The sequence below is a fragment of the Notothenia rossii genome (assembly GCF_949606895.1).
Source record: "Notothenia rossii genome assembly, chromosome: 11".
Taxonomy (NCBI): domain Eukaryota; kingdom Metazoa; phylum Chordata; class Actinopteri; order Perciformes; family Nototheniidae; genus Notothenia; species Notothenia rossii.
Window position 1 is genome coordinate 31,232,429 of NC_136910.1, and position 27,526 is coordinate 31,259,954.

At 43.2% G+C, this 27,526-nt stretch overlaps 1 protein-coding gene and 2 long non-coding RNA genes across 3 annotated transcripts in view; 2 read left to right on the plus strand and 1 right to left on the minus strand.

Annotated features, from left to right (window-relative positions):
- LOC307023996 overlaps positions 1–27,526 on the minus strand; it is a 208,560-nt gene that overhangs the window by 10,451 nt on the left and 170,583 nt on the right. The window lies entirely within an intron of this gene.
- Positions 10,098–13,765, plus strand: LOC307025514 (general transcription factor II-I repeat domain-containing protein 2-like). The gene is made up of 2 exons (XM_079660242.1): positions 10,098–11,339; positions 11,962–13,765. Exons 1-2 carry the CDS (start codon positions 10,218–10,220, stop codon positions 12,406–12,408), a joined length of 1,569 nt encoding a protein of 522 aa, XP_079516368.1. The 5' UTR covers positions 10,098–10,217; the 3' UTR covers positions 12,409–13,765.
- LOC307023515 lies at positions 21,681–22,788 on the plus strand. The gene is made up of 5 exons (XR_013803728.1): positions 21,681–21,719; positions 21,809–21,862; positions 21,969–22,042; positions 22,154–22,225; positions 22,483–22,788. It is a non-coding gene; the product is annotated as an uncharacterized lncRNA (long non-coding RNA).

Consider the following 27,526-nt stretch of genomic DNA (forward strand, 5'->3'; position numbering starts at 1 on the left):
TACGCATTCAAACACTTTTTCTTTTACCAGCTGTATTCACCTTTCAGGAGATCCTATGTGGCTTTTATCCTGGATAAAGTGTTAAAGTCATGGATGTTTAAAGTTTAACTTCTTCATATTTGACTAATATGCAGTGGCGGCGGGCCCATAGGGGCGGTAGGGGCGCCGCACCCCCTCTTCCCACATGTTTGATTGTCATTAAAAATAAAAAATAAATTAAAAAAGATATATCCAAAACATTTTTTTTTTTTAATTTTTTTTTTTTTTAAAGAACAAGGTAAATATTATATAGTTGGTATCAGTAAAATGTATAATCTACAATAAAATCTCGTTTAAAATTGTTTTACGATGTCTAAAGTTACTGATAAGTCACATGTTTCCTGGCTGGCAGCAGCGTCATTACCCTCTCTCGTCCGGGCGGTAGAAAGGAGCCCTCAGCCAGAGCAGCAGCAGCCAACAAGCTGACTGTTGCTATCTGTAAACTATGCCGCCGAAACATAATTTCAGCCAATCAACATCGTCAGATCTGATGCTCAAAGGGCGCCCTGTCAGCGCCCTGGCCTGTGTGTGTGTTAGTTGTTTGGACTCGTATCCAAGGTGACGCTACAGTAGTTGTCTGCAGGTGACTCCGGTGCTAGTGGATCGCCGGAGCTGGAGATTAACATTTACATGCTTATTGTAGTTGTAAGGGCAATGCCTGTAGCACCATGTAGCCCACACTGTATGGGCTACATGGTGCTACAGGTGCTACGGGCTACAGGTGCTACGGGCTTTTGTAAGAGAGTATTTGTATAATGTGGCATGGTCTACTTGACTTATCTAACCGAAGTGATCGTAACGTTACTTTGCAAACCGTCACCCCCCCCCCCCCCCCCCCCCCCCACACACACACACACACACACACAAAAGGACACGGTAACGTTGTGATTCACTTCAAATAATGACGGAGCTTGCTAACAGCAAGGCACAAGGCTACTTCACTCATTTAGCTAGCTAATGTAAGATACAAATGCTGTCGAGCCCTCACTGCTTGTAAAATAAAGAGCACAAACTGACTACTTACCCGAGCCCCGCTGTTCTCCGACATTTTTATTTCACATAGGTAAATTCCGAGCAAAAAAATTCAGATACATGATTTTCAAAGTAATAATTTTCAATGCTATACATTTGGTGTCTAATAAAATTAAAATACTTCTGTCTCTTGTTTGCTTCCATACTCAGTGAACCAAAGACGCACATCACATTTCTAAGGAGGGTGGTGGTCGCATTGATTTTGCAGAATTTGCAACAGCCACGCTTATCACATTGCACAGGTCAGTGTGCAACCTGGTCCATGCGAACATCATCTTGAACTCCAGCACGAACCTTCATGGGAGGTGGTGGTGGAGATGTAGCATTGAGTGAATGAATAAGGCTGGTTGCTACCTCTGCCGGGATGCTCCTTCGTTTCAGTGGCTTGTGGATACCAAGTAGGTTACGTCATGCATTAACAAGGCTAGCATTATGGTTTTCCAGAACAGAGGGACTACCTTTGTTACCTCATATGGTACCTTGCGATGTATCCATCTAGGAGGTCTACCCCCTGTTTAATGTGTTTTACTCTTTCACAATGTGTGGCCTATTGACTTCCACAAATGTTTTGTCTGACTTGCTCCAACTTCAAGCTTGGTCTTGAGGTTCAACTTCATAGTAGAATGAGATCAGGGTAACAGATCTGTTGTTACTTGAAAATGGTAATGCGTTCCTCCTTCTCCACCTTGGCATCACCAGATCCTCTGCCTCTCTTGGCAAGACTTTTCTCATTTTCAAGCTGACTACATGTTAAGCGATTGTTGCCTGTGTGTTCTGACCTGTCACTGAAGAAGCTTGAGCACCAGTGGTGGCAGAAGAAAACAAGTTGTCTACAAAGACTTTGTGGTTTTTGTCACGATGCTCATGTTATGTCACGTTTATAGTTTTGTAGGTTTGGGTGTTTTTGCTGTTTTCCATGTCATGTTTTCCTTTGGGTTATTGTCTGGTCCTTTTCCCTGTGTTTTTCCTCTTGTCATTAGTTTCCCTGGTGTGTCTAATTGTCTGATTATGTTCACCTGGGCCCCTGTGTTTTCTCCTCCCTCCTCACCTGTGTCTTGTTGTGTGATTGAGTCTTGTGTGTATTTAAGTTCTGGGTTGTCTGTCTGTCTTGGTTGGTTCGTCTTGTTCCCTGACTAGTTCTGCGGTGAGTGTTCTGTTTGTCATTGTACATATATAGCATAGCCTTGAAATAAAGGAAGTTTCAGTGTATATCTGCATTTGGGTCCTGCTTTTTTCACAAACCGTGACAGTACGAACCGACCAAGAAATGGGCCCAGCAGATCCGTTCGAGTCGGAATTATTAAATGTTTCCTTTTTTTTGGCTAACTGCTCGGATAGATGGAAGAGAGCACCCGGAGTTCAGCAGCGGGAGGCTGTGTTGTCGGAGGCACGCCAGATGGCTAGAGAGAAACCAGGTATGGTGAAGTTCTCACCTGGCTGGATTTCAAAGATCCTCCCTGTGTGTGATTCCCGGCCTGCTAGCCCCAGGCATGCTAGCTCCCGGCCTCCCAATTCCCAACCTGGCACCATACGCCTCAGTGGTTTCCGTCTGCAGTCAGCCCTTGCTTCTGCCCAAGTTCCTGCTCCTGTCCAGGAGTCATATTCTGGAACTCGTCTGGCTTATGGAGGTCCACGGAGTATTCAGGCGGCTGCTAAGAGGAGGAGTCGCAAGGCCAAGCAGGCAGCTCAAGCCCCAAGAGCCATGGTTCCGGCTCCAGAACCGGACCTTACAGCCATGTTTCCGGCTCCAGAACCGGACCTTACAGCCATGTCCCCAGCTTCAGTGCCGGCTCCAGTAACCATGTTCCCGACTCCGGCTCCTCGTCACCTGCTGACTCATCGGCCGACGCCAGCTCCTCGAGTCCTGTCGGCGTACCGGCCGACTCCAGCACCTCGTCTCCTGTTGGCTGTCCGTCCGACGCCAGCTCCCCATGTCCTGTCAGCATACCGGCCGACTCAAGCACCTCGTCTCCGGTTGGCTGTCCGTCCGACGCCAGCTCCCCGTGTCCTAATGGCTGTCCGTCCGACGCCAGCTCCCCGTGTCTTGTCGGCATACCGGCCGACTCCAGCACCTCGTCTCCTGTTGGCTGTCCGTCCGACGCCAGCTCCCCGTGTCCTGATGGCTGTCCGTCCGACGCCAGCTCCCTGTGTCTTGTCGGCATACCGGCCGACTCCAGCACCTCGTCTCCTGTTGGCTGTCCGTCCGACGCCAGCTCCCCGGGTTCTGTTGGCGAACCAACCCACTCAAGTGTCGTTGGAGGTCCCGCAGACTGCCTTTCTGCCGCGGGTCCTGCCAACCCCATGTCCTGAGCCGTTGGAGGTCCCGCAGACTGCGCTTCTGCCGAGGGTCCTGCCAACTCCATGTCTTGTCACGTTGGAGGTCCCGCAGACTACTCTTCTGCCGGGGGTCCTGCCAACTCCATGTCTGGTCCCGTTGGAGGTCCCGCAGACTACTCTTCTGCCGGGGGTCCTGCCAACCCCATGTCCTGAGCCGTTGGAGGTCCCGCAGACTGCTCTTCTGCCGGGGGTCCTGCCAACCCCAGGTCCTGTGCCGTTGGAGGTCCCGCAGACTACTCTTCTGCCGGGGGGCCTGCCAACTCCATGTCGTGTCCCGTTGAAGGTCCCGCAGACTACTCTTCTGCCGGGGGTCCTGCCAACCCCATGTCCTGAGCCGTTGGAGGTCCCGCAAACTGCTCTTCTGCCGGGGGTACTGCCAACTCCATGTCTTGCCACGTTGGAGGTCCCGCCGACTACTCTTCCGCTGGGGGTCCTGCCAACTCCATGGCCTGTCGCGTTGGGGATTCCGCCGACTGCTCTCCTGCCGGGGGTCCTGCCAGTCCTGTGTCCTCTTCCATGGGGGATCTTGCCGACAATGGCTCCTGACCGGCCTCCGGAGCTGTCTGGTCTTCACCCCTCCTCAGACTCTGCCTTGCCCCCGGGCCGTCCGCCCGAGATTCCCTCCATGGACTCTGCCTTGCCCCCGGGCCGTCCGCCCGAATTCCCCCTTTTGAACTCTGCCTTGCCCCCGGGCCGTCCGCCCGAATTCCCCTTTTTTTAACTCTGCCTTGCCCCCGGGCCGTTCGCCCGAGACCCGTCCTCCAGACCCCCTCCACCCACCCTGCTGGATTTTTGTTTTTTTGGGACGTCTGGAATCCGTCCCTTGAGGGGGGGGTTATGTCACGATTCTCATGTTATGTCACGTTTATAGTTTTGTAGGTTTGGGTGTTTTTGCTGTTTTCCATGTCATGTTTTCCTTTGGGTTATTGTCTGGTCCTTTTCCCCGTGTTTTTCCTCTTGTCATTAGTTTCCCTGGTGTGTCTAATTGTCTGATTATGTTCACCTGGGCCCCTGTGTTTTCTCCTCCCTCCTCATCTGTGTCTTGTTGTGTGATTGAGTCTTGTGTGTATTTATGTTCTGGGTTGTCGGTCTGTCTTGGTCGGTTCGTCTTGTTCCCTGACTAGTTCTGCGGTGAGTGTTCTGTTTGTCATTGTACATATATAGCATAGCCTTGAAATAAAGGAAATTTCAGTTTATATCTGCATTTGGGTCCTGCTTGTTTCACAAACCGTGACAGTTTTGGTTTGATGGTAGGGTTCCACATAGCTTGACCACAACGTCTTCTCCAATGCCAAGTCAGGTTTTTCCCCAGTGGCACCTTTATAGACCACAAAATCACATAGGATTCCAGAGGAAGCGACTCCAAATGTTCAATCCCCAAGGGTGAGGCTTGCCCTTGACATACTGCCTTATTGGACTGTGAGTCCATCTGAAATACACCATGTGCGCAGCTCATCAATGGAGTTGTGCTCCTCTGCAGTGATTTATTGGCATTGTTGGCGTAACAGATCAAGCCAAGGACCAACCTTCCAGCATTTATAATTTTCTTGCCTGTTTGACAAATCAGTGTTATTAATGAAGTGTAGAGATGCGAGCAGGGTCTGAAGAAGGTTTTGTGACATGTTGTCTTCCACTATGGCACACCTTGAGTCATTTTCCAGTAAGCACGATTTCCAAGCAGTTGGCAAAGGCCCATGCCCAGGTAGATGCCAATCAATATTTTCAGCTCATTAACAGTGGTGTTAACATTACTGCAATGTGAAGATGTGTGTACATTGTACAAATGTGTTTGCTCCTTTAATAACTCAAGCATTTCTGAGGGTGTGACACTGTCCTTGAATGTACAATCAGGGGCTTCAAAAGGTTTCATTCTCCAAGAAAAATGTTGTTGAACCCAGGGTTCATCTTTGGTTGAGGTACTTCATTTACATCACCTGATTCAAGTCTGAAATCACCTGACTCATCCTTCTCCATTTCTTTGTTGGGTGTAATCAGGCTCTTCAGGGTCTTCATCTGAGCTACCTTCACAACCTTCAAACTCACTATCATCTCCCAGGATGACTGCCAGTGCATCCTGAATACTGTAATACTACAGAATAAAAAATAAAATGACATCGAAATATGACCAATATAGTGTAAATAATCTTCTTTGTCCGTTGACTTTTTTTACCAATAAGCAAAAATGGTTTTCTTTATATATTTGATTAATAATGTAATTAATTTAGATTTTATTTGTTTAATATTCTTTGAATTGCATTAAATACATATCTTTGAGCTCTGCTAAATTAAATGAGCAGATCATAATCACATTTCTTATTGTGACATATGTCCCATTAGGTTGTCTGAGTCACTTTAATGTTTAAGTCCCAATGTGATATTAATGTCACAACAATATTTATCTTATTTGTTTCATATCAATTTGATCAAGAAAGGTTTTCACAACAGGTTAAATGTAATAGAGGACATGTTATGCAAGCATTCATCTTACCAAAACAAGCTTTTTTAATGTAGCTAGTTCTATCACATGTGTTGGCATGGCACACGGACATCTTTGAGATGTTGTTATGGGAACACAAAACACATGACCTGGCCCAATCAGTGTGTGTCACTTAGGGTTTTCATGAGGTAAACTCCAGGGTAAAGCTATGTAAGGAACTTTCCAGACATCTGTTTTAAAGAGGGTTCATATGGGTCACATTATTCTTTTTCCTTTTTTATATTAATCTATGAATGTATATATATATATATATATATATATATATATTTTTTTACATATATAAATATAACCACATTTTCAGAGTCTTTACATTTGTAGTTTGACATCTTTGGGAAAACAGTATGTCTTCACTGATTGTGGTTGGATCCATGTGTTGTGTTCGGTATTGTCCACTATTACCTCATTCACACCAACGCAACTCCGGTTCAAGCTCTGTGCTAGAGCTTTTCAGGTTCAGAACCGGTTCTTCGGTTTAGCTCCGGCTCTTTTCAAACTGCCCAGAGTCCGACTGGTGCTGCGTCATTGCGTCATCGTTTGCGTCATGACGTAACCGTTTGCGTGCCTGCTTCATAAAGCCAAACCCGCACGAAAACCCGTCACAGCTGACACCGACTGAAACACTGTTGGTGTGAATGAGGCATATGTGTCCCCCTTGTCTAAGGTTTATTGGCCGATGCAGTCCTTCCTCAGGAGGACTCTCCTTTCATAAAAACTTCTAAAAACTCAATGATATCCTTTTAAATTCATGAAAATGGTCTTTAAAGCTTTGGTGTTTAATACTAGTTGAACATTACATTTTTACATTTGTATGTGTTTTTATATGTTTCTAGTTATTGTGCTTTTTATCATGTTTTTAATTATTGTTTTATTAGTGTACTCACATTGTCTCATTTGATATTATAGTTATTGCCTGTACAGCACTTTCGTCAACTGAAGGTTGTTTTAAATGTGCTGTATAAATAAATAAAGATTGAGATTGAGATTGTTAGAAGATGAAGATTGAGGATTGAATTTAATTGTCATTGCATAGTGCAGGTACTGACAAAACGGTTTCTCTGCATTTGACCCATCCTAGTGTTAGGAGCAGTGCCTGTTGCGGCAGAACCTTTGCTCAGCGCCGTTCCTATATGAGCAGGTTCTCAAAAGAAGGAAAAATTCAAAGCAGCCAGGATAAGGGTTAAATAATAATCTGTTTTAATGGTAGAACATACAATACATCACCCAATCTCCTATTCACCTAATCACGAAGCACTCTGCAGAGTACCCCGGGCTCAGGTTCTACCACCGTGTGATATACGTACCACGACAGCCAGTCAGAAACAAGAGCGCCGATCTTCAAAATGATCACAACATTTATACACAGGTGGGGAGGAGTTTTGTGGCTTGCTCTTCCCTAGCTATTTGTTATTGGCGAGTTCACTTCTGAGCGAGCTAGCCAGTGAGTTGGCAGTGTTCCATTGGTCGGTTTCACTTCTGGGCGCGCGTGCGTGTGTGTGTGTGTGTGTGTGTATATGTTTCTGTCCCTCTGCCCTCAGGCAGTCCCCAAATCAATGATTTGGAGTCATGACAGAGGACTCTTTGAAAGGACACATACTCATTCCCCCTAAACATCTTCAACACACACACACATCCTATCATGTATCTTATCACACAACAGTCACCTGTTTTTCTTTATGAAAGCCATATTTGTAAATATCCAAACGCCATCGTCCCATGACAGTCACCGAATCAGTCAACCAACATAAGTTAATTGTTGTTGTAGCTTAATGGCTTCTGTGAACTTCCTTTCACCTCAAGTCAGCTTACTTTAGAATCAGAAGGACCATTGTCTCTCTAACTTGTGTGTGACCCAATCATCTCCTGATCTGATAAGAGTCTTGCAGGAAACGCACGTACATTTCAACACACCAACACCCTTATCGTTTCTTAACTAATGCATGCTGGACATGAATCACTGATTAACAGGACTTTAACTGCATTATATTTGAGGAAAATGTCCTTTGGCTTAATCAATAATAGTTTTAGCACTTAACTGAGGAAGCCAGAGACTCAGGGCCTCTTCAGAGGTCTGGGAACTGCAAAGCAGATGTCAAAGGTCATTTGTATTATGCCTAACCACAGATAGCCAAAAACCACCCTTTTGATTACACATAAAAGTGGAAAAAAAGACTATTGCGCTATATTTAAAAGAGGAAAAATGTACTTTGTCCCTTCAAATTTAACACACACGAATATATGAGGTGACATTAAAATGAATATACCAGAAATACAGCTTCTTGAACTTTCTGCTATAAACACGTTATTTTAATACTTCAACTAATTCAAATAATACTTCATTTTCCCCTTTTGATCTTATATCAAAAAGATCCATTTACATAAGACATTTGAAACATAACTACTGTTATGCTTTGCTACTGTGTCTGTCCCCTTACATTAAACTTTTGGGAACAGAACACAACTTTTCATGTCAGTGAAGGAAGACCAAAATATGTTAAAAAACTGCGTCCTTGCGTGTTGAACCATCCGGGGCTCCCTCCCCCTCAAAGGAATACGCCAACAAGGGTAGCTGATAGGGAGGGGGAGATGCGGCCTTTCCTTCAAAGGTGGAACTGATTAAACTAATCAGAGAGAAGTAGACTCCTCTGCTGCCTCGACAAGTCCCCCAGCCTGCTGACAGCCGCTTCCGAGTCGTCTGCTGTAGGGATGTCTGCGAGATCCTTCTCTTCCAGTCCGCTGATGACAGCTTCCGAGTCGTCTGCTGTAGGGATGTCCTTGTTGACGATAGCCAGGTCCGTCCTGATGTGTCTGGGTCCTTCAGGTGATTTCCTAGCCGCACACTGGCTCCAGTAGTACCAGATGTCCCCCTTTGCTCCTCGGCGGACGGCATGAGATGTCTTCTGGGTCACTCAGTGGGCCGGAGAACCTGGGGTTGAGCCACTTAGGCCTGACGACCTTCAGCCAGACGAACTCCGCTGTGTCGGTCTCCTGCTCCTCGTCCCCCTTTGGCGTCAACCTGTGTGGAGAAATCTGATACCCACCCCTCAAGTCTACGCTCAGGGCTTCTGGGCCCTCAGGTGTTTGACCCACCACTGGTAGGCTGCTTGGAGCCTGTTGGTGGGGTGTCTTAAAACAACAGCCGTCTGTGAACAGGTTTTCTAAATTAGTTGCAGACCTCCTATCTGCCAGTGCCGCTTCAGAATCTTAATACTTGGCCTGTGTCAACAAAACAAACCCCAACATCTTCAAGTGAACTAATAACATATTTCAATAGCTCTGAATTTCTGACAAGCATCTGTGTTATTTTTAAATGAAATCCTTGAGATCCTATTTAAAATCTACATATAATATGAACTGCTAATGTTTCTGATAAAGAAACACACTAATGTTATGGATTCAAAAACAACTAATTTCATCAATGGTTTGTAGTTGAATTTAGGAATTATCACTTATGGTAGGTATGTTTTTACTTTTTAACATCTCTAAATATCAGGTCATTACTAATGGATGTCCATTCGAAGGTGGAGAAGCATGTCTTTCAAACTCAAAAACTGATGCCTTGCGCTCCCTGTGAAGCTGTAAGTGAGACCTGAAAACCACAGCAGGATGGGTTCAGTGACCCCACATTCCTTCCAATTATATGGCTTTTTCAAAATCGAATGTGCTGTTTCTACTTTTACTCCATTTTAAACACTACATTCTGGACTACAAACAACAATTACTTCCCCCTAAAAAGTTCTCGTATAGTAATATATGTTACAATGGTGAAATTAATACTTTATAGATTGGAATTATATTTGGCTTGCCACTAGCTCTCCCTTCAACATTATCCATACAAATAAAGATTTGTCTTATAGTGGTTCCTAAAACTATCCTTTTAATGGTGATCAATATTGTAACAAATGAGATCACTTCTTTATTCACACATGAATAAAAATCACTTGAAGAATAATTTGTTAATATGATGGAAAAATTGAAGAATATATAACACCCACTGCTTAAAGTGTGGTGCATATTTCCATCATGTCTCCCCCTTTCTGGCTCAGTGTGTTTTAGGATGATTTTACCATTGTACTTTAACAGTTTCCCCTTTACTGCTATTTTGAATTTACCAATTGATTAATTCATGGTTAATACATCTTTTTATCTTTACTTATTTATCAAGTCAATTCAATCTCTTAAAATCAGAGGTCTCAAAGTCAAGGCCCGCGGGCCACTTGTGGCCCGCCGGCCGACATTTTGTGGCCCCCGAGTGGACATCAGTATGTAATGTTAATGTGGCCCGCGTGTCTTTACCAAACGCGCTTTGGCCCACATGGGCTACCATAGCAGGCAGCCAGCCGGGTTGCTAGGAAACGCAGCAAGCAACGGAGTGACACCAAGTGGAAGCGTAGCGGTCCTCATTCATCACATCATGTCCCTCTCAAAACCCACTGGGAAAAGAAAGGTCGACGATGACCACAGACAATTTCATGAAAGGTGGGAGTTAGAATATTTATTTGTTGAGCACAGGGGAACCCCTACCTGCCTTGTATGTGCTGAAAAAGTTGCCGTTGTCAAAGAATACAACATCAGACGCCACTACTTAACGAGGCATGCCGAGGAGTATGCAAAATACCGGGGAGATGAGAGGGAGAAGCGAGTCACAGACCTAAAGAAATGTTTCACCTGGCAACAAACTCTCTTTAGGAAACCAACCGACGAGGCTGATAAAGCAGTAAAGGCCAGCTACACACTGAGCGAGATGATCGCTAGGGCAGGAAAGCCTTTTACAGAAGGCGAGTTTATTAAGGAGTGTATGTTGCAGGCTGCGAGTATTGTCTGCCCCGAAAAGAGAGCTCAGTTTGCCAGCATCAGCCTGTCACCTAACACAGTGGCAGAGCGTGTTACCGAGCTGTCAGGTAACATTTATGGCCAGCTACGTGACAAAGTCAAAGACTTCCGTGCTTACTCAGTGGCCCTGGATGAGAGCACAGACACCACTGACACTGCCCAACTGGCCATATACGTCCGTGGTGTAGATGATAAGTTTCATGTAACGGAGGAATTACTCAGGGTTATCCCTATGTGTGGCCAAACCACTGCGCAGGAGATATTCCGCCAGCTGTGTGATGCCCTCTCGGATGCTGGTCTGTCATGGAAAAGGTTGGCTGGGATAACTACAGACGAAGCGCCTTCAATGACAGGGAGGAAGAATGGACTTGTTGCACTTGTGCAAAAAAAATTGGAAGAGGAGGGTGTGGAGGAGGCAATCGCTCTGCACTGTATCATCCACCAGCAGGCCCTAGCCTGCAAATGCCTAAAGTTTAAACACGTGATGTCTGTTGTGGTGAAGGTCATAAATCGACTCAGATCTAAGGGCTTAAAGCACCGTCAGTTCCGGGCTTTTCTGGAGGAGATCGAGTCAGCGTACGAAGATGTTCTGTACTTCACAGAGGTAAATATTCCTTGTTTACGTATACCTTCTCTCGGTCTGTTAATATTTCTTATATTCTCTGCCCCCCCCTCTCTCTGTCCCCCCTCTGTCTGTCTCAGACTCACACACACACACTCACAAGGGGGGGCACCACCAGATGCGCATTTCTCCTTGCCGCCCGGTCAGCAAGCGCCTCGGACCCTCAGCTGTGTGTCTGTGGCTATGTGTAGCCTGTGTCAATGTGTGTGTTAATCTCTCTTGCGCTCTGTGAAGATGAATAAACACAAATCGCGCACCGCGAGAGGTGGCGCAGAGGTGCGCGCTCTGGCTCATCTGGCACAAACGGTTAACGGGGCCGAAAGGAAACTGGCTTCGCTCCGTGGCTATTTCACGTCCGACGTTGATGTTAAACACACGTTGTTATTGATATTGTAGCGTCCGACCCGACGTAACTACAACAACATAACACAAACTTATCTGACAGCTCTCACTTTTTCCTCTGCTCCACACACACACACACACACACACACACACACCTCGTTAAGTGTTCTTTTTCTGTTAGGTTATTCTTTCTTTTTCTTTTCCTTCTCTTTCTTACCTGTTAGTGTATGAAGACAATTAATTTAATTTAATTTGATTTCAGGTACGCTGGCTCAGCAGAGGGAACATGCTAAAGCGGTTCTTTGAGTTAAGGAATGAAGTGAAAGCCTTCATGGAGCAGGATGGGATGGAGGTTCCTGAGCTAAGTGACCCAAAGTGGCTCATGGACTTCGCTTTTCTGGTCGATATCACACATGAGCTGAATGTGCTCAACAAGAAGCTACAGGGCCCAGGCCAGCTGGTCAGCGCTGCCTATGATAATGTGAAAGCGTTCTCCACAAAACTGGTCTTATGGAAAACCCAGGTCTCTCAGAAAAACCTCTGCCACTTCCCAGCATGCAAGGCACTTGCAGACAAAGGTACACCATTCAGTTGTGAGGAGTATGTTGAAGCCATTGTGAAGCTACAGGAGGAGTTTAATCACAGGTTTACAGACTTTAAAAACACACAAGTCCATCTTTCAGATTTTTGCCAACCCCTTTTCCTTTGATGTGGAAGATGCTCCCCCTGTGCTTCAAATGGAGCTCATTGACCTACAGTGCAGTTCTGATCTCAAAGCCAAGTTCAGGGATGTGAATGGGAATGAAGAGAAGCTTGGACAGTTTATGAGAGAATTGCCCGCCACCTTCCCTGAGCTGTCCAGGATGTTCAAGAGGACCATGTGCCTTTTTGGGAGCACATATCTATGTGAAAAGCTCTTCTCCAACATGAACTTCAACAAGTCCAAGCACAGGAGCAGACTTACAGATGCACATCTTCAAGCCATACTGAGAGTTTCAACCGCCTCTTCCCTCAAGCCAAATGTGGCTCAGCTGTGTGAGAGGAAGCGCTGTCAGGTCTCTGGCTGCAAAAAGTAGACAAGAGAGTCCAGGGTATATGCAGGAATCCTGAAGTCAAATTTAATACCTTTTAAGACCTTTTTTAAGACCCTCTCAATACATTTTAAGACCTCATCGCAACTTTGAGTTCTAACCGGTTACATTGGCAACACACTTTACCTCACATTTACTATATTGATTGTAAGATAGCAAAACTAAACAGAGTGCAGACAGACTACTGAAGCCTTCTCTCCACATGAACTTCAACCTCTCTGTGAAGGTCAGGTTTAATGCAGTATGCTGCTTTGTTGCTTCTGTACTCTGTGCTCTTTCATTCCAGTAAAACTCCTCAGAAAACATTAGAAACCAGTATTTGACCAATAAACACAACAATTGACAAAACTTTGAACTATGAAATATGTTAAACTTTGGTGAGCTTCAGCGGGGTAATGCCATATAGGAGCTCCCTCACAAATACCCAGGGGTTAAATTGGGCTGGGGCTGTCTGGGGCTAAGCCCTGGCACATAAGACGATGCTCTGACGTCATCACCCTCACACATTTGTCATATGTTTACAAAAAAGGATATATATGTTAAGACTTTTCTCGTTCTGAATATAGACTATATTTAGGGTCGATATGTGTTGACTTTACTTTAAAATAGCAGATCTCTGTGACCGTATATAGTTTGGCTTAGACCCCGGCCCCACACGGTAAAACGCATACGCAAGCGCAAAAAAGGCTTCCTTTCACACGCATTCGATTCATTAACGTGTCCGTTCACACTAGACCGCTGCAAATGCTGGAAACGATGTAGTACATATGTCATGCCTGTAAGTGGCGCTGCTGCCGCCCGAAATACACCAAAAGCAGCGAAGAAGAACCCGGAGCATGGTTGCCATGGTTGCCCTTCTGTTTATTCTCCTCGGTGGACGGCGTGTTCTCCTGCTGTATCTCTCAGGTAGTCCACCAGCAGATGAAAAACACCCACCTCTCCGCCTTTTCCAAGGAACGAGGGGACCGTGCGGCAGTTTCCGTAAAAAAAATGTTCCGCCGGTCAACATGTCCGTTAAAGTTTAAATCTTCCGTACAAAATTAGGAAAGTGCCGGTCAGAGGTCTTCTTTGTTATTTATTGAGTTTTAAAACAAATTGATAACGACTCTGTTCTCTGTATAATAATATAATAATATTTAATAAACGGTGACTGCCTCTCTTTTCCTCCCCCTCTTCTGACAGCCCAGCAGCAGCAGGAGACGTGGGGAGAGGGAGGCGGGCTCTTTCATCGTTATCAGAAAATGATCATATAGGGCACACACGGAGCCGTTGGACCCCCAGATCGTTGCGTATGCCGGTCTTCCCACCTTGGGACCCGTTACCGTAGTCGTTTATTCCCCCCCCCCACCCCCCCCACACACACAGAGCGGAGCAAGGCAACGAAACTTAAAATAATAAGCAGCATTTTACGGCGCGCTATGCATGGGGCCGCCTTGTGGGGTTTCCCGACATGTCGTTTCAGTAAATTAAAGGGTGTTTCATGTTGTCGTTGCTGTGGGACTTCTTAATACCTTGGAAAATGCCATTTAATACTTTTTAATACTTTTTAAAAGCCTTAATTTTCGCTAAATTGATTTATCAACTTTTAATACTTTTTAAGACCCCGCGGACACCCTGGAGTCCTATGTTCTGAAGAACTGTTCATTGTTCACTTTAAAAAAGAGACTTGTTCTTACTTCCCTGGGTAAAAAAGGTAAAATTAAAATTAAAAAAAATTTCTGAGGAATTTATGTTTATAATTACTGTTCATGCACTTTGAGATTGTTGACAGTGCAATACAAATTTAATAATAATAATAAATGTCTGTTGAGGAACTGTTATGTAATAATAAATACTGTGAAGGTTGGAACAGTTGTTTTCTAAAAGGTTAAATTAAAAAAATATATATATATATATTTTTTCAGAGGAATTTATTTATGTTCCGTTTATGCACTTTGAGAATGTTGTTGAACTGTTGATGAACTGTTAATAAATATTGAGAAAATTGGAACCGTTTTTTTTTTTTTTTTTAATACTAAACACCCTTTTTAAGAAATACTTGAGTACTTGTGGCCCAACCTCAGCCAGGCTCCCCCTCCAGTGGCCCCCAGGTAATTTGAGTTTGAGACCCCTGCTTTAAATGTAGTTCTTTAAAATACATGAGTAAATACCTTGTGAAGTATGCATAATATAACTAATCCTCTAGGATATGACATCCATTCATCTTTAACCAGATACTAATTCCCTATCTATTTTTAGTTCATGATAATAATGGTATAACGTCCACACGTTTACCCATAGCTAGTCACTATGTCAAGATTATCATGTGTGACATAATAATCAGATGTCTTGTTTGCCAAACAAGGATATTAAACTTTAATCTTTTCAGTATTCCAGACCATCATTAAACAATCAGCCTCCCTTCCTAAACAATAAGCATATCGTTCTACACCACCTTCTGGTAAACTCTTGCACAGTTATGCTGTAAAATCATTGCATGATTTCTTCAGAGTCTGAACAGACTGAGACCAGCCTGTCTCAAGATCTTGTCATATTGAGAACAGTCAATGATTCATTGTCCTCTTCAGCTGTAGTCAGTGGCAGGGCCCCCAAAAAGCTAGAACCGGCCCTGGTCAGTGGGCTCCAAGGAAACTCTCTCTGGCATTGGGATGTCCTGAGGGGGAAGGGACCTCTGGATCAATGTGGTACAATCAGCAGACACACGTTGTCCTCTGTACAGCAGAAATCCCCCAAAACTGCAGTACCTCTTCACACCACTGTTGCCTTGACAACGAGGCACAAGCAAACTGTCAATACCTCCTCAGAGATGCGTTCTTTGCACACTTCTTCTGTTTCTGTAATGAGCAACTTTTCACCAACACACTGATTCAGAGTACAACCCAAAGGTGGCGCACAACTATCCAATGCTGCTGTAATCACAGCAAATCAGCTACTAGAGAAAAACTCAATGTAAATCTCTCCCCCAGCGGGTGACAAAACAGCTGAGTGTCTATATGGTCAAGAATGCTGAAACATGTGAATTTTAAACCCATTAATGGTAAGTCTTCCTATTCTTCATTCCTTAAGTTCTCAGTTAATAGGCAAAGCAAAGACACCCTTCTTAACCACTATAGATTCATCTTTTATCTACTTGCTCATTCTATTCTTTTTCAAATTGTTTATCTAAGTTGTGTGTTACAAGCATGGTTAGATTTGTAACAAAATACAAAACTAACTGTATCTAGCGCTATATATTTAAAACAAGTAATCTGACTACAGTTAATGAATATATTTTTGGAACACTTAAAGGAATTATTACAAAATGTAATCTTCATTATTACTAAAGCTGAAACCTAAATAAATCATCACGGAACATTTTTCTGTCCTTATTACTTAATTGTTTCAATAAAAACTAAAAAGCATTGTGAAAACTCCCATTTTTGAGAACATCTCAACACTTTTATTCCATCTAAGCACGAATGTTTATGAAAAACACGTCCTATTAATCCCAAACGGTCTTTAATGGTATAAATTGTGAACTTTTCTTAATATTAATTGTAAATGCAACGTATGTTCTCTTTAGAACAAAGACAGGATAGTTGCAGCTGAAACTGGTTAGTAGCAATTTTCTGTTATCCTAGATAAGCCTGTTGTTCTTATATCTAGTAAATATATTCGTATCTTATGTCACTCCGAAACAATATGACATTTTCCAGAATATTGGTTAACTTTATTTAACATTTATTCCCTCTCTACTCTTTCAACACCTCTTACTTCTCCTCACTGCGCCCTCTCTTCGCCCTGCAGCAGCCGGCTCCTGCAACATCCTATCACAAATCACCCCTTTGTGTAACTGTGTGAGATGGCTGGAGCAAAACCTTGTGCAGGACCTCTGTCATGCTTAAACATTAACAGATTCCTTCTGATTGACAAACTTACAAAAACCCTCTGTTGTACTTTCTACTCTTTCATCATAAATTTAAAAACACAATTCTGGTGGATTGTTTACATTTTCAGTTTCCTATCTACTTTAAACAACCATCAACTGAGAGTAACTTTATACGAGAACAACTCCCAAATAACATTACAATATATATTTCTTCCAGTGAGTTCGTTAATTCATGTCTAACAAATTCTCCTCTTTCTACGTCTTTATACTAGGCGGAAAAATCCACTATTATATTTAATTTGAATAAAGCCTTAACTTTAATGTACTTCATATACTCAGTAAACCACTTTTCACTTTCCCCTTACGTTCCTGTATTTAATATAATTTTTCCCTTGGAATATAATTAAGTAAAAGTCTTAGTTAATGACAAATACCATGAAATTCACAACGTAATGCAACGGTATCAATCAGTTCTCAAAGACTATGTTTAAATAGCAGCAAATCATTGTTTCTTATTTATTTCAATACATCCACCACTTCAAATCACACATTGATCTGTTAATTTTCAATGTATTTCCTTCCAAATTCAGGCATTAGAGAAAAAAGCAAGCAGACACACTCCGGGCCGCTGCTGCTCTCGAGAGGAAAAGGGGGGGGGACTCTCACAGCCAAATACTGACACCCTCCTCTCTCCCCCGCTGCAGCTCTCAGCCTTTTTAGGAGAAGGGGGCTTCTTTCAACAATTCTGCTTGAACCCACTGTTCTCGTAAGCTCTTAACTCAAGCTCCTCTCGTTCAAATTCTCCTTTCATTATGACTTCGTATCTATTCATCTGACTAAGGCTGTTTCATGTTCAATAATATATTCTATTTATTCACCTGGTACATAAATATATCCTCCTCACTGTCTGTCCAGCTTTTAAGATGCGATATTTCTTTCAACAGAATGGGAGTTAACCGCAACAGACTTAAAACGCACCTCCCGCCCCATGAGCGTCGGATCTGTTATTTAATTTAGTCTTAGATGCAGACTCAATACTAGCACCTTCAGCTAGCTGCCGTGCGGGACTCTATACCCGCGACCAACACTACTCTGGCTTATAACGCACCTCCCGCCCCATGAGCGTCGGATCTGTTATTTAATTTAGTCATGGATGGAGACTCAATAGTGCCATTTGACTCCCCCAGGAAGTATAGCTTGTGAGGACTCGATACCTTCACTTAAGCTAGGGACTCTATACCCTTCCAGCCGTTAGAGACTCAATACCCTACGCTGAAATACTTTGCTGTTTCACTTTTATATGTATATAACTTTCCTACCTAAAATATGTATTGCATATTCCACCGTAACAACTATGACACCGGAATATCTCTGACAACTCTAAAATGTGGGTTATATAGCCAATTACAGATGTTTGATAATCACAGTTGCCTGCTCACCTTTTCCGTTGTCAGAGATTATTCTAGGCATCTTCTCCGGACTACTCCGTCCGCTGGCTGCTAGTGTTTTCCTCTAAAAAACCCTACTCATGATGTCACCACGTCGGCACGTCCTCACCTCATGACGTCATCACGTCGAGGTCACCAATTTGTTGGGGCAGAACCTCTGCTCCGCGCCGTTCCTATATGAGCGGGTTCTCAAAAGAAGGACAAATTCAAAGCAGCCAGGATAAGGGTTAAACAATAATCTGTTTTAATGGTAAGACATACAACACATCACCCAATCTCCTATTCACCTAATCACGAAGCACTCTGCAGAGTACTCCGGGCTCAGGTTCTACCACCGTGTGATATACGTACCACGACAGCCAGTCAGAAACAAGAGCGCCGATCTTCAAAATGATCACAACATTTATACACAGGAGGGGAGGAGTTGTATCGCTTGCTCCTCCCTAGCTATTTGTTTATTGGCGAGTTCACTTCTGAGCGAGCTAGCCAGTGAGTTGGCAGTGTTCCATTGGTCGGTTTCACTTCTGGGCGGGACCCCAGGTAGTGATGTTGTTGATTCCATCTGTTTCTTGTGTGTGTGTGTGTGTGTGTGTGTGTGTGTGTGTGTGTGTGTGTGTGTGTGTGTGTGTGTGTGTGTGTGTGTGTGTGTGTGTGTGTGTGTGTGTGTGTGTGTGTGTGTGTGTGTGTGTGTGTGTGTGTGTGTGTGTGTGTGTGTGTGTGTGTGTGTGTGTGTGGTATGGCGGCAAATCTCTGTCATAAATCGCGAGGGCATATGAGATCCACGCGAGCACAAGTCAAGCAGCCGCGGACATATATTATTTTCGCGAGCACTAAAACGGCACTCGCGCGAGAGCAATATTGAAGCCTGCAGGGGAGAAACATGCCTTGAGCATGTGCAGCATCTACATGAGCTCTCCTTGGTCTCCTGCGCTCTCGCGAGCAATTCCTGCTCTTCTGCTCGTGAAACTCTGGCCTGCTCTCGCGCGCGGAGAAATGTTAGGAAGTGGGCGTACCGTGTCCCAGTAACGCCAAATCTAATTGGTTACACCCCTCCTCTTTTATGATTGGCCGTTTTCAAATGAAGAGGGATATCGGAGCGGGAAAGCCCCGCAGAAGAACAATGGCTGACGACAAGGAGGTACGTACAAAAACCGTTACTTTTAGCTATGCATATAGAAAACAATGGTTTAACATAATTATAATTGTATCTGCTTGACGGGCATTTAAGATATTGACATTGCATTATTTACAAGCCACGGTATAAGAAGAAAGTGACACAGCTGTCTGCCCGCAATAATAAAAGTTAGCTAAAGTTAACTGTTAGCAGATCTGGATAAATAAGACGACATGTCTTTGCACTGTGATTGTGACAATCAATTTGACTATTTCTTGTTTGTGTCTGTTTTAGATAGATAGATAGATAGATAGAAAGATACTTTATTTGTCATTGTAACAAGTACAGCGAAATTACATCGACTCAAAGTCAAAGTGCCAGTGCGCAACAACAAGACAATAATTTAAAAACAGCAAGACAGTATAGGAAGACATGATCCATTTACACTTGAAGCGTTATTTGTCTAAAGTGTTCATTTATGTGCATTTTCCCTATTGAAATAAATGATTAAATGAAAAATGCTATCTATTTGAACAGATAGAGTTACAAAATGCTGCCAGGCGTGTCGTTGAGTTGCTGAGAAGTGCCTTGGCTGAACCAACTTCTCAAAATCGTAAGTAAAACTAGGGGGAGATCACTTGTCTTCACAGATTAATCTAATGGTCAGTCGTTTACAAAAAATTACAGCTGCAGTCTTGGCCGGCGGAAGCCCGCCGAGGTGTTTCAGTGACAGTTTTACCAACCTATATTAAAACCAGAGTGAAAAACTGAATTTCCCCATGGGGGATAATTAAAGGTTAATCTTCTTCTTGTTCTTCTTCTATTTATTTTCAGGGCTTGTGACTATCTGGGTAATGTTTAATTAATGAAGCCTTTATATATTCTAACTGCTTTAAGTATTTAGTACTCAGTTTATTTAAATTCTAGGGAATCATAGACATCTTTAAATTGTGTTCACAGATGAAGTACAGGTTCAGGGAGAGCAGGTGGAGGTGGGCAACAGACAGCCTACTATACAGGGACAGCAGCAGTCTGCTCTTGGCAACAGGCAGCAGGCTGGGACAAGGCAGCGTCAGGCAGTCCAGGGGCAGAAGCAACAAAGGACCCCTGGCTTTCCTTCTACAGCAGGAAATACAGTGGACCAAAATATGGCCAGGTTTGGATCCGTTAGGAAATAAAGATAGTTCTGAACTGAATTGCCATTGTAATAACTCGGCAATTGACTATAATTCAGGGTATTTTTTCATAGAAATTAACGCTCTTCAGATTGTTTAGAATGAATATATTGTATAACAGCTTCTTAAATGCCTCTCTTACACATTGTTTTCAACTCCTCAGGGCTTTCCCCGGCCTATTCAAATCGGATAAAAGTTATACCCCATCTCCCAAAAGAAGGGCTGTTAGGTCAACCCCAATCCAGTTCTTTCTTCTCAATAAGAGCACAGAAAGAACACCAAAGTCATCGGATGAAACGGTCCTTCTCCAGGCTGGACTTGGCAGGAGGACTCTCAATATCCCCGAAAATGCTGACCACTCCCAGGTAAGATAGAACAAATAATAAGGGAAGGAGTCAAGATAATATAAGAAGCACTTTATTGATCCCAATTTGGGGACATTTTTTATGTATTACTGTAGTTTCCCAATCCACTGAAGTACTACTGGTCACAAATCAGCTTCAACAGTGGCGACATGTGTGGAGGGTTATAGTTCTAACTGCACACTTGTTTTGCTCTTCCCACATAGATATCATATATACTTATAGAATCATATTCCAAAATGGTACCATTGGAAGGGGCCTGGATGCTACATAAAGCTGCTGGTAAGATACAATCTCACTTATTAAATTCAACTGTGGTCTAGTATTTCTGCAGTTAAATCCTATTTATACCCTCTATCTTCTCCTACAATAGCTGCTCTTATAATAGCTCATTAATGCCCTTGATGGTTAGCATATTTACCTACCCTCTTGTTTTTAGCAATCCAGGAGAAAGCCTAACACTGCAAGTGTGCATCTTTTTAAAATCAACTGACTCCCCTAGAACATTCTGTTAATTAAATAACATCAACTTGTCTGTATTCCATCATAGGAGGATCAGGTCAGCGGAAATTAAGTGTTTTGGCACCTGAGGCAGAGGGTTACACGGGGGCCTACCTTGCCAAAGCTTTAGGTGGAAAAGGCTGTCTCTATATAATGCCCATCCAGGACACTTTGGACACCTCCCCCTTGCCCTACTCATCGAAGGAGTTCGAAAATATGCCAAAAACCAGATGTGCCACGTGTCATCTAAGCATGCCTGTCCAGCTGTTGGCTTTACATGCACAAGAGTGTGAACCAAGCAGCTGTTCTGACCGCGTGGATCTGGAACCGGTAATGTTATTCCACAAATAACTATGCAGGATCATTATCATCCTGAATCGACAGCTTTTTTAACTGGTTACGATTTTCAGGATCTGGACGAAGATTTAGATGAGTCTCCAGCTACAAGCAATCCTGGGAATGTAAGCTCACTAATATTGTAGGTGTTTGTTTCTAAACAATTGTCATTGTATGTGTCATTAATTGGCAGTCTTTCTACATTTTATTATAGGCTTCTCCAAGTGTGCTCCCGTGTAGGACCTCCTGTTCTAAAATCGATATTAAGGTAAAATCAGGGCATTATTTATCAATTACATTATTGCAGATGATGAAGGTTTCTGCGTCTCAGTAATTCACTTGAATATTTGCTCTGCTTTTCTGTATTTTTAAAGGTGGCCTGTCCATTGTGCTCAGAGTTATTTCCTGAGTATTTGGTTGAAATACATGCCAGCACTTGTAGAGAAAGGTTTTTTTTTCTCCTATTATGCACATTCTTTATATACTTTTTTCTTGCAGTGTTAGATATTGTAAACCATGATTAAGGCATGCCCCATTGAAATATTTTTTCCCTCATCAGTACATTGCAGTCGACACAAATGATCAATTTGGAAGAACATGCCAGTGAAGAACTGACAGGGCGAGAGAAAAGGTAATATGCTTAAAATGTACCTGTAATTGCTTATTTTAAACAAATACGTCCTGCAGTTATTGTTTTCACTATTTGTGTTAATTGTACTGTTCATCAGTTGCCCTGCATTCTTATTGTTATGCCTTAAATATCATTTAAAAGACGCCACTTTACATCAGTCAGGGGTCGTCAGTTTACTCAATGATACAAAAGGGATCTCTTAAGGGAAAACGTTTTGGATCCAGTTGTCTAATCAACTTCTAATTGTTTCCTTCAAGTCTTGCTGAAGCCATCGAAACACTTAGTGGACGAGTGGACACAACGACACTCTTTAATGTTAGTGTCACTAGGGAGGACATGTTTGAAAGGGGTTTAGGGCAGTGGAGACGTCAGAAGAGGTCTTCTCCCAAAAAAAAACTCCGAGTGTCTTTCATTGGAGAGTCTGGAATTGACCATGGGGCTCTCAGGAAAGAATTCTTAACAGGTATATGTTTACCTCCTTATAATAAATGAAAATATTCCTCAGTGTGTGGCGGTTCTCTGGTTGCATGCAATTTCTGTGCTTGCACAGGTTAAGGGCTTTGCATGACGCATGCCGTTCTTTAACATATACAGTGGTCTAATTGAGATTATCAATTTTTTGATACACTTTTCCTTTCAATTATATAAGCTGGGCTCGCTGCGACGCCAGAGGGAATCAAAGATTGTTAACTTTTTACAAGACTTCATCCAACACATTGAAGAAGAAGGTGATACTACTGCCCTGACATTTTATAAACGTATTTGTTCTTGAATTTTACCCCCGATTACGACAGGCAACTCAATGACAGCTTTGCATACCCTTTTTTATTCATGTTTACATGTCTCACAACTTTGCATCATGATGGTTGCGATGAAACAATGATAACTAAAGCAGGACTGGCTAATGAGGTTTTCTTCTTCAAAATATCCACATAAAAAAACTATTTAAAAACAATAGCCATATTTATTGACATTGCTTAGGTGAATATATGCATTTCTTTGTATTCATTTTCAACTTGTTTTTAGAGGAAGAAAAGAGCTTCGTGGTTGAAGAGAGGGGGACCCCTGTGAAGATAACAGAGAGTGATGAAAGAGACTCAAGAGAGACAGTTTTGTCGCTTGCTCTTCCCTAGCTATTTGTTATTGGCGAGTTCACTTCTGGGCGTGTGTGTGTGTGTGTGTGTGTGTGTGTGTGTGTGTGTGTGTGTGTGTGTGTGTGTGTGTGTGTGTGTGTGTGTGTGTGTGTGTGTGTGTGTGTGTGTGTGTGTGTGTGTGTGTGTGTGTGTGTGTGTGTGTGTGTGTGTGTGTGTGTGTGTGTGTGTGTGTGTGTGTGTGTGTGTGTGTTTCTGTCCCTCTGCCCTCAGGCAGTCCCCAAATCAATGATTTGGAGTCATGACAGAGGACTCTTTGAAAGGACACATACTCATTCCCCCTAAACATCTTCAACACACACACACATCCTATCATGTATCTTATCACACAACAGTCACCTGTTTTTCTTTATGAAAGCCATATTTGTAAATATCGAAACGCCATCGTCCCATGACAGTCACTGAATCAGTCAACCTACATAAGTTAATTGTTCTTGTGGCTTAATGGCTTCTGTGAACTTCCTTTCACCTCAAGTCAGCTTACTTTAGAATCAGAAGGACCATTGTCTCTCTAACTTGTGTGTGACCCAATCATCTCCTGATCTGATAAGAGTCTTGCAGGAAACGCACGTACATTTCAACACACCAACACCCTTATCGTTTCTTAACTAATGCATGCTGGACATGAATCACTAATTAACAGGACTTTAACTGCATTATATTTGAGGAAAATTTCCTTTGGCTTAATCAATAATAGTTTTAGCACTTAAAGAGGAAGCCAGAGACTCAGGGCCTCTTCATAGGTGTGGGAACTGCAAAGCAGATGTCAAAGGTCATTTGTATTTTTCTCAACCACAGATAGCCAAAAACCACCCTTTTGATTACACATAAAAGTGGAAGAAAAGACTATTGCGCTATATTTAAAAGAGGAAAATGTACTTTGTCCCTTCAAATTTAACACACACGAATATATGAGGTGACATTAAAATGAATATACCAGAAATACAGCTTCTTGAACTTTCTGCTATAAACACGTTATTTTAATACTTCAACTAATTCAAATAATACTTCATGCCATTATGTATGGCGCCTGGGGACACCTTGGTAGCACTTGGTCTTTCGGGGAATTGAACCGGTGACCTTCTACTTGCCAAGCCAAGTCCCTATGGACTTTGCCACAACCGCCCATTAGTTAGTTAGTCTTTCAAAAATGAAAAGGCTTTTGCATTTAAATGTCTATACTATAACATATAAGTACCCTGTATCAAGATTGATGCAAAACAAGTGGCATTTGACCTTTTTAGAGAGGTTTAGCAAAAAAAAACTCCACCTTTGGGGTCATTTGGGTGGAAGTGGGTGTATTTGCCGTTTCTCTGGAACCCATTGGTCGATTTTGATGATTGACATCTCTTTTGAACCGTTAGAGCCAATAGAATCGAAGGGGAATTGCCACATGCACACACCATGCATGTATAATAAGAACTGGATACAGCGTGGGAGGCGGGGCCTCATTCATTCCGATGAGAGTTGCTCATTGGCGCTGTTAGAAATTAAAATCAATGTTTTATGGCATAATTTAGTTAGAACATACCGTCAGTTTAAATGCTATTTTATTCTGGAAGAAACCGGAAGTTCTCGCGTACAATGTCTGAAGTCAAGCTTTCATTCTGAAAATCCTTCATCTCCGGTTAGTATGTAGCATGTGGCTAATGTTCCTTTTCCTATAGAGGTGAATTGAGAATCGAAATGACACGGAGTGTTCCACACCGAAACCTACTGATTTTAACGCTACAACTATAGCTATCGAGATATTATTATTTCTGAATATTAAATGAAAGTAAAGTTTATTTTAATACGTTGTTTACAGACGTGGGGAGCACATCTGGAACTACCGGAAAGGATAACTGCCGTGAAGTATTTCCAGTATTTTTAAAGTATGAATTACAGCCGTAAAATTGCAATAAATGAAAAGTGATGAAAAAGAATATGAGGAGAAGAGGCGTGTTTGAGTATATATTGAATGTACGATGTCTGAATCCTCCGTTATGAGCAACATTGAAGATCGGAGGAGGGAGGACCCCCTACAGCGCCAACCGGCAGATGAGGAGGAGCCATCGGGGGGTATTTAACAGCTGAAAGTGTGTTTCTCTGTCTCTTTTTCACCCCTTACCCCTGAGAGGACACAGCTGTTTCCTCCTCTGAACCATATTCTGCTTGTAACATTACCGCACCTTTTTTAATTAAAGTACCCATTTGAACCTTCTCAGAGACTCCATTAGTCTCCCTTTTTAAAGCTTCTCTCCTGGACGCGAGAATAACGAACAAAGCATAACAGCGCATAAAGACAAAATGGCCCAACTTTTGAGAGGGGTCTGCCTGCAGGCCTCCACTCTCAGGACAGTTCCAGTGTAGGCTCCACTGTCAGGACACCTCCACTGTCAGTACAGGAAATGACGATTCTGACGAACACATTTTTTTGCCCGCCCCCCGAAGGACTCGTCCGATGGAAGTGTTCAAATCACAATGGAGACTCATCACGGAGGTCATGAGTCCGCTCACCATGCACTTTGGGTCGGCCTTGGTCAAACCCTTTTGACCCCCCCCCCCAGCCTGGTTCTCGTCAAAGTTGACTTAGCCATTTTTTGCTCAAATTACACCATGGAGGAATGTAACGGGAGTTGACAGGGGACTCTGCCCGCCTCACGAGTGCCTATTTTCTGACACTTTTTTTCACTTTTCCCCCCTATTTTCCCCTTTTTTATAAATGTTTCTTTTTTTGGCTATTTCACCCGGTTCCTTCTACCAGTGTCTCGGGTGTCCCCCCACGGCCTGTGTCCAGCCATTTCCCCCCCCACTCATCCATATATTAACGAATTTTGACCATTTGTGTTGCATTTTTATCCTCTCCTCTCACTGATCGAATGGCAAACGCGACCCACCATCGGAGGGCCTCCACCGGCCCGGCCTAGTGTCGGTGCTCTGGCGGTCGGTTCCTCCGAACTGCGGTTTCGACTCTGATGGCCGGGAGGGTGTGCTGCGTTGGGTGCGTGGCTGCGTTGGGGTGGGGGACTTCCCCAACGATTTTATTTTGTATTAGCGTGCATTTCCCGTTCGGAAAGTGTTGCTCCCAGCCCCCAGAGCCCAGCCTCCTCCCCAGCAGTCTCTGGGTGCTGTCCATGTACGGCAGGGATATCCTCTCCCACATGGACCATATCAAGGCCAACATCACCTCCACATTTGGTTCCATCTTAAATATGGACTCAACCAAAAAGGTCAAAATATAACGTGACTGTGTATTTGATTTCCATGTTTGCTAAACTCTCTTATAAACAATAACATTAAAACTTGTTTTTATTATAAATGTGTTCGGTTACAAATCTGGAAACATTAACTGCTATAGATCATTTCTAATAAATGCCTCAACTTTGCTGTTGTCACATTCCAGATCACAAAGCATCAAAGCAAGGTGGAGATGTAGCTCTTCTCCACCCTCAGGCCCTCAGGTGGTGTTGCAGCTCTTCCCTGCTCCACCCTCAGCTCCTCAGGTGGTGTTGCAGCTCTTCCTTGCTCCATCCTCTGGCCCTCAGGTGGAGATGTAACTCTTCCCTGCTCCACCCTCTGGCCCTCAGGTGGAGATGTAGCTCTTCCCTGCTCCACCTTTGGGCTCCATGATATTTACACCAGTGAGCTCACAGTTTCCTGTCCTGGTCGCTGTTCCACAGGCTCTGAATGCAAGCCTCTCTCTGCTTTTCCAGCTCCTAGTCCTGCTCCTGCTCCATACAGCCAAACACTGAACCGCAAAGTACTGCCCAACACGTGTGAAGGTGTGGGAGGTTTGGGACAGCGGACACTGGACACTGCCAGTACAGAGAGTAGTGAACTACATTGGGCCAAAGGAGCAATGGTTGGAGGGCATAACAAAATGTATATCCCCCCCACCAGAGGCATGGACACTGGACACTTATTTATGTATATAGTTCGGTGTATAGTTTGATATTTATTTATATATATGATATGTATATATTTTATTAAGTTTATGATAATGTTTATTTTATGTTAAAACTCATTTAGAGTGTTATTTCGTTATACTGCACCTTACTTACTTGTATGGGTTATTTTACATTTTATTAAGTTGAACTACTCTAAAATAAAGGTTTGGTTCTATCAAGTACGTGACTGTCCAATAATTGAGTGGAGTGCTATGTTTAGA

What these genes read in the sequence shown, in the direction of transcription:
- LOC307025514 (XM_079660242.1), top strand. Translation starts at nt 10,218, where the DNA reads ATGGGCTACCATAGCAGGCAGCCAGCCGGGTTGCTAGGAAACGCAGCA. An exon ending in ATGTTCTGTACTTCACAGAG is followed by an intron (nt 11,340 to 11,961) that starts GTAAATATTCCT and finishes ATTTGATTTCAG; the next exon opens with GTACGCTGGCTCAGCAGAGG.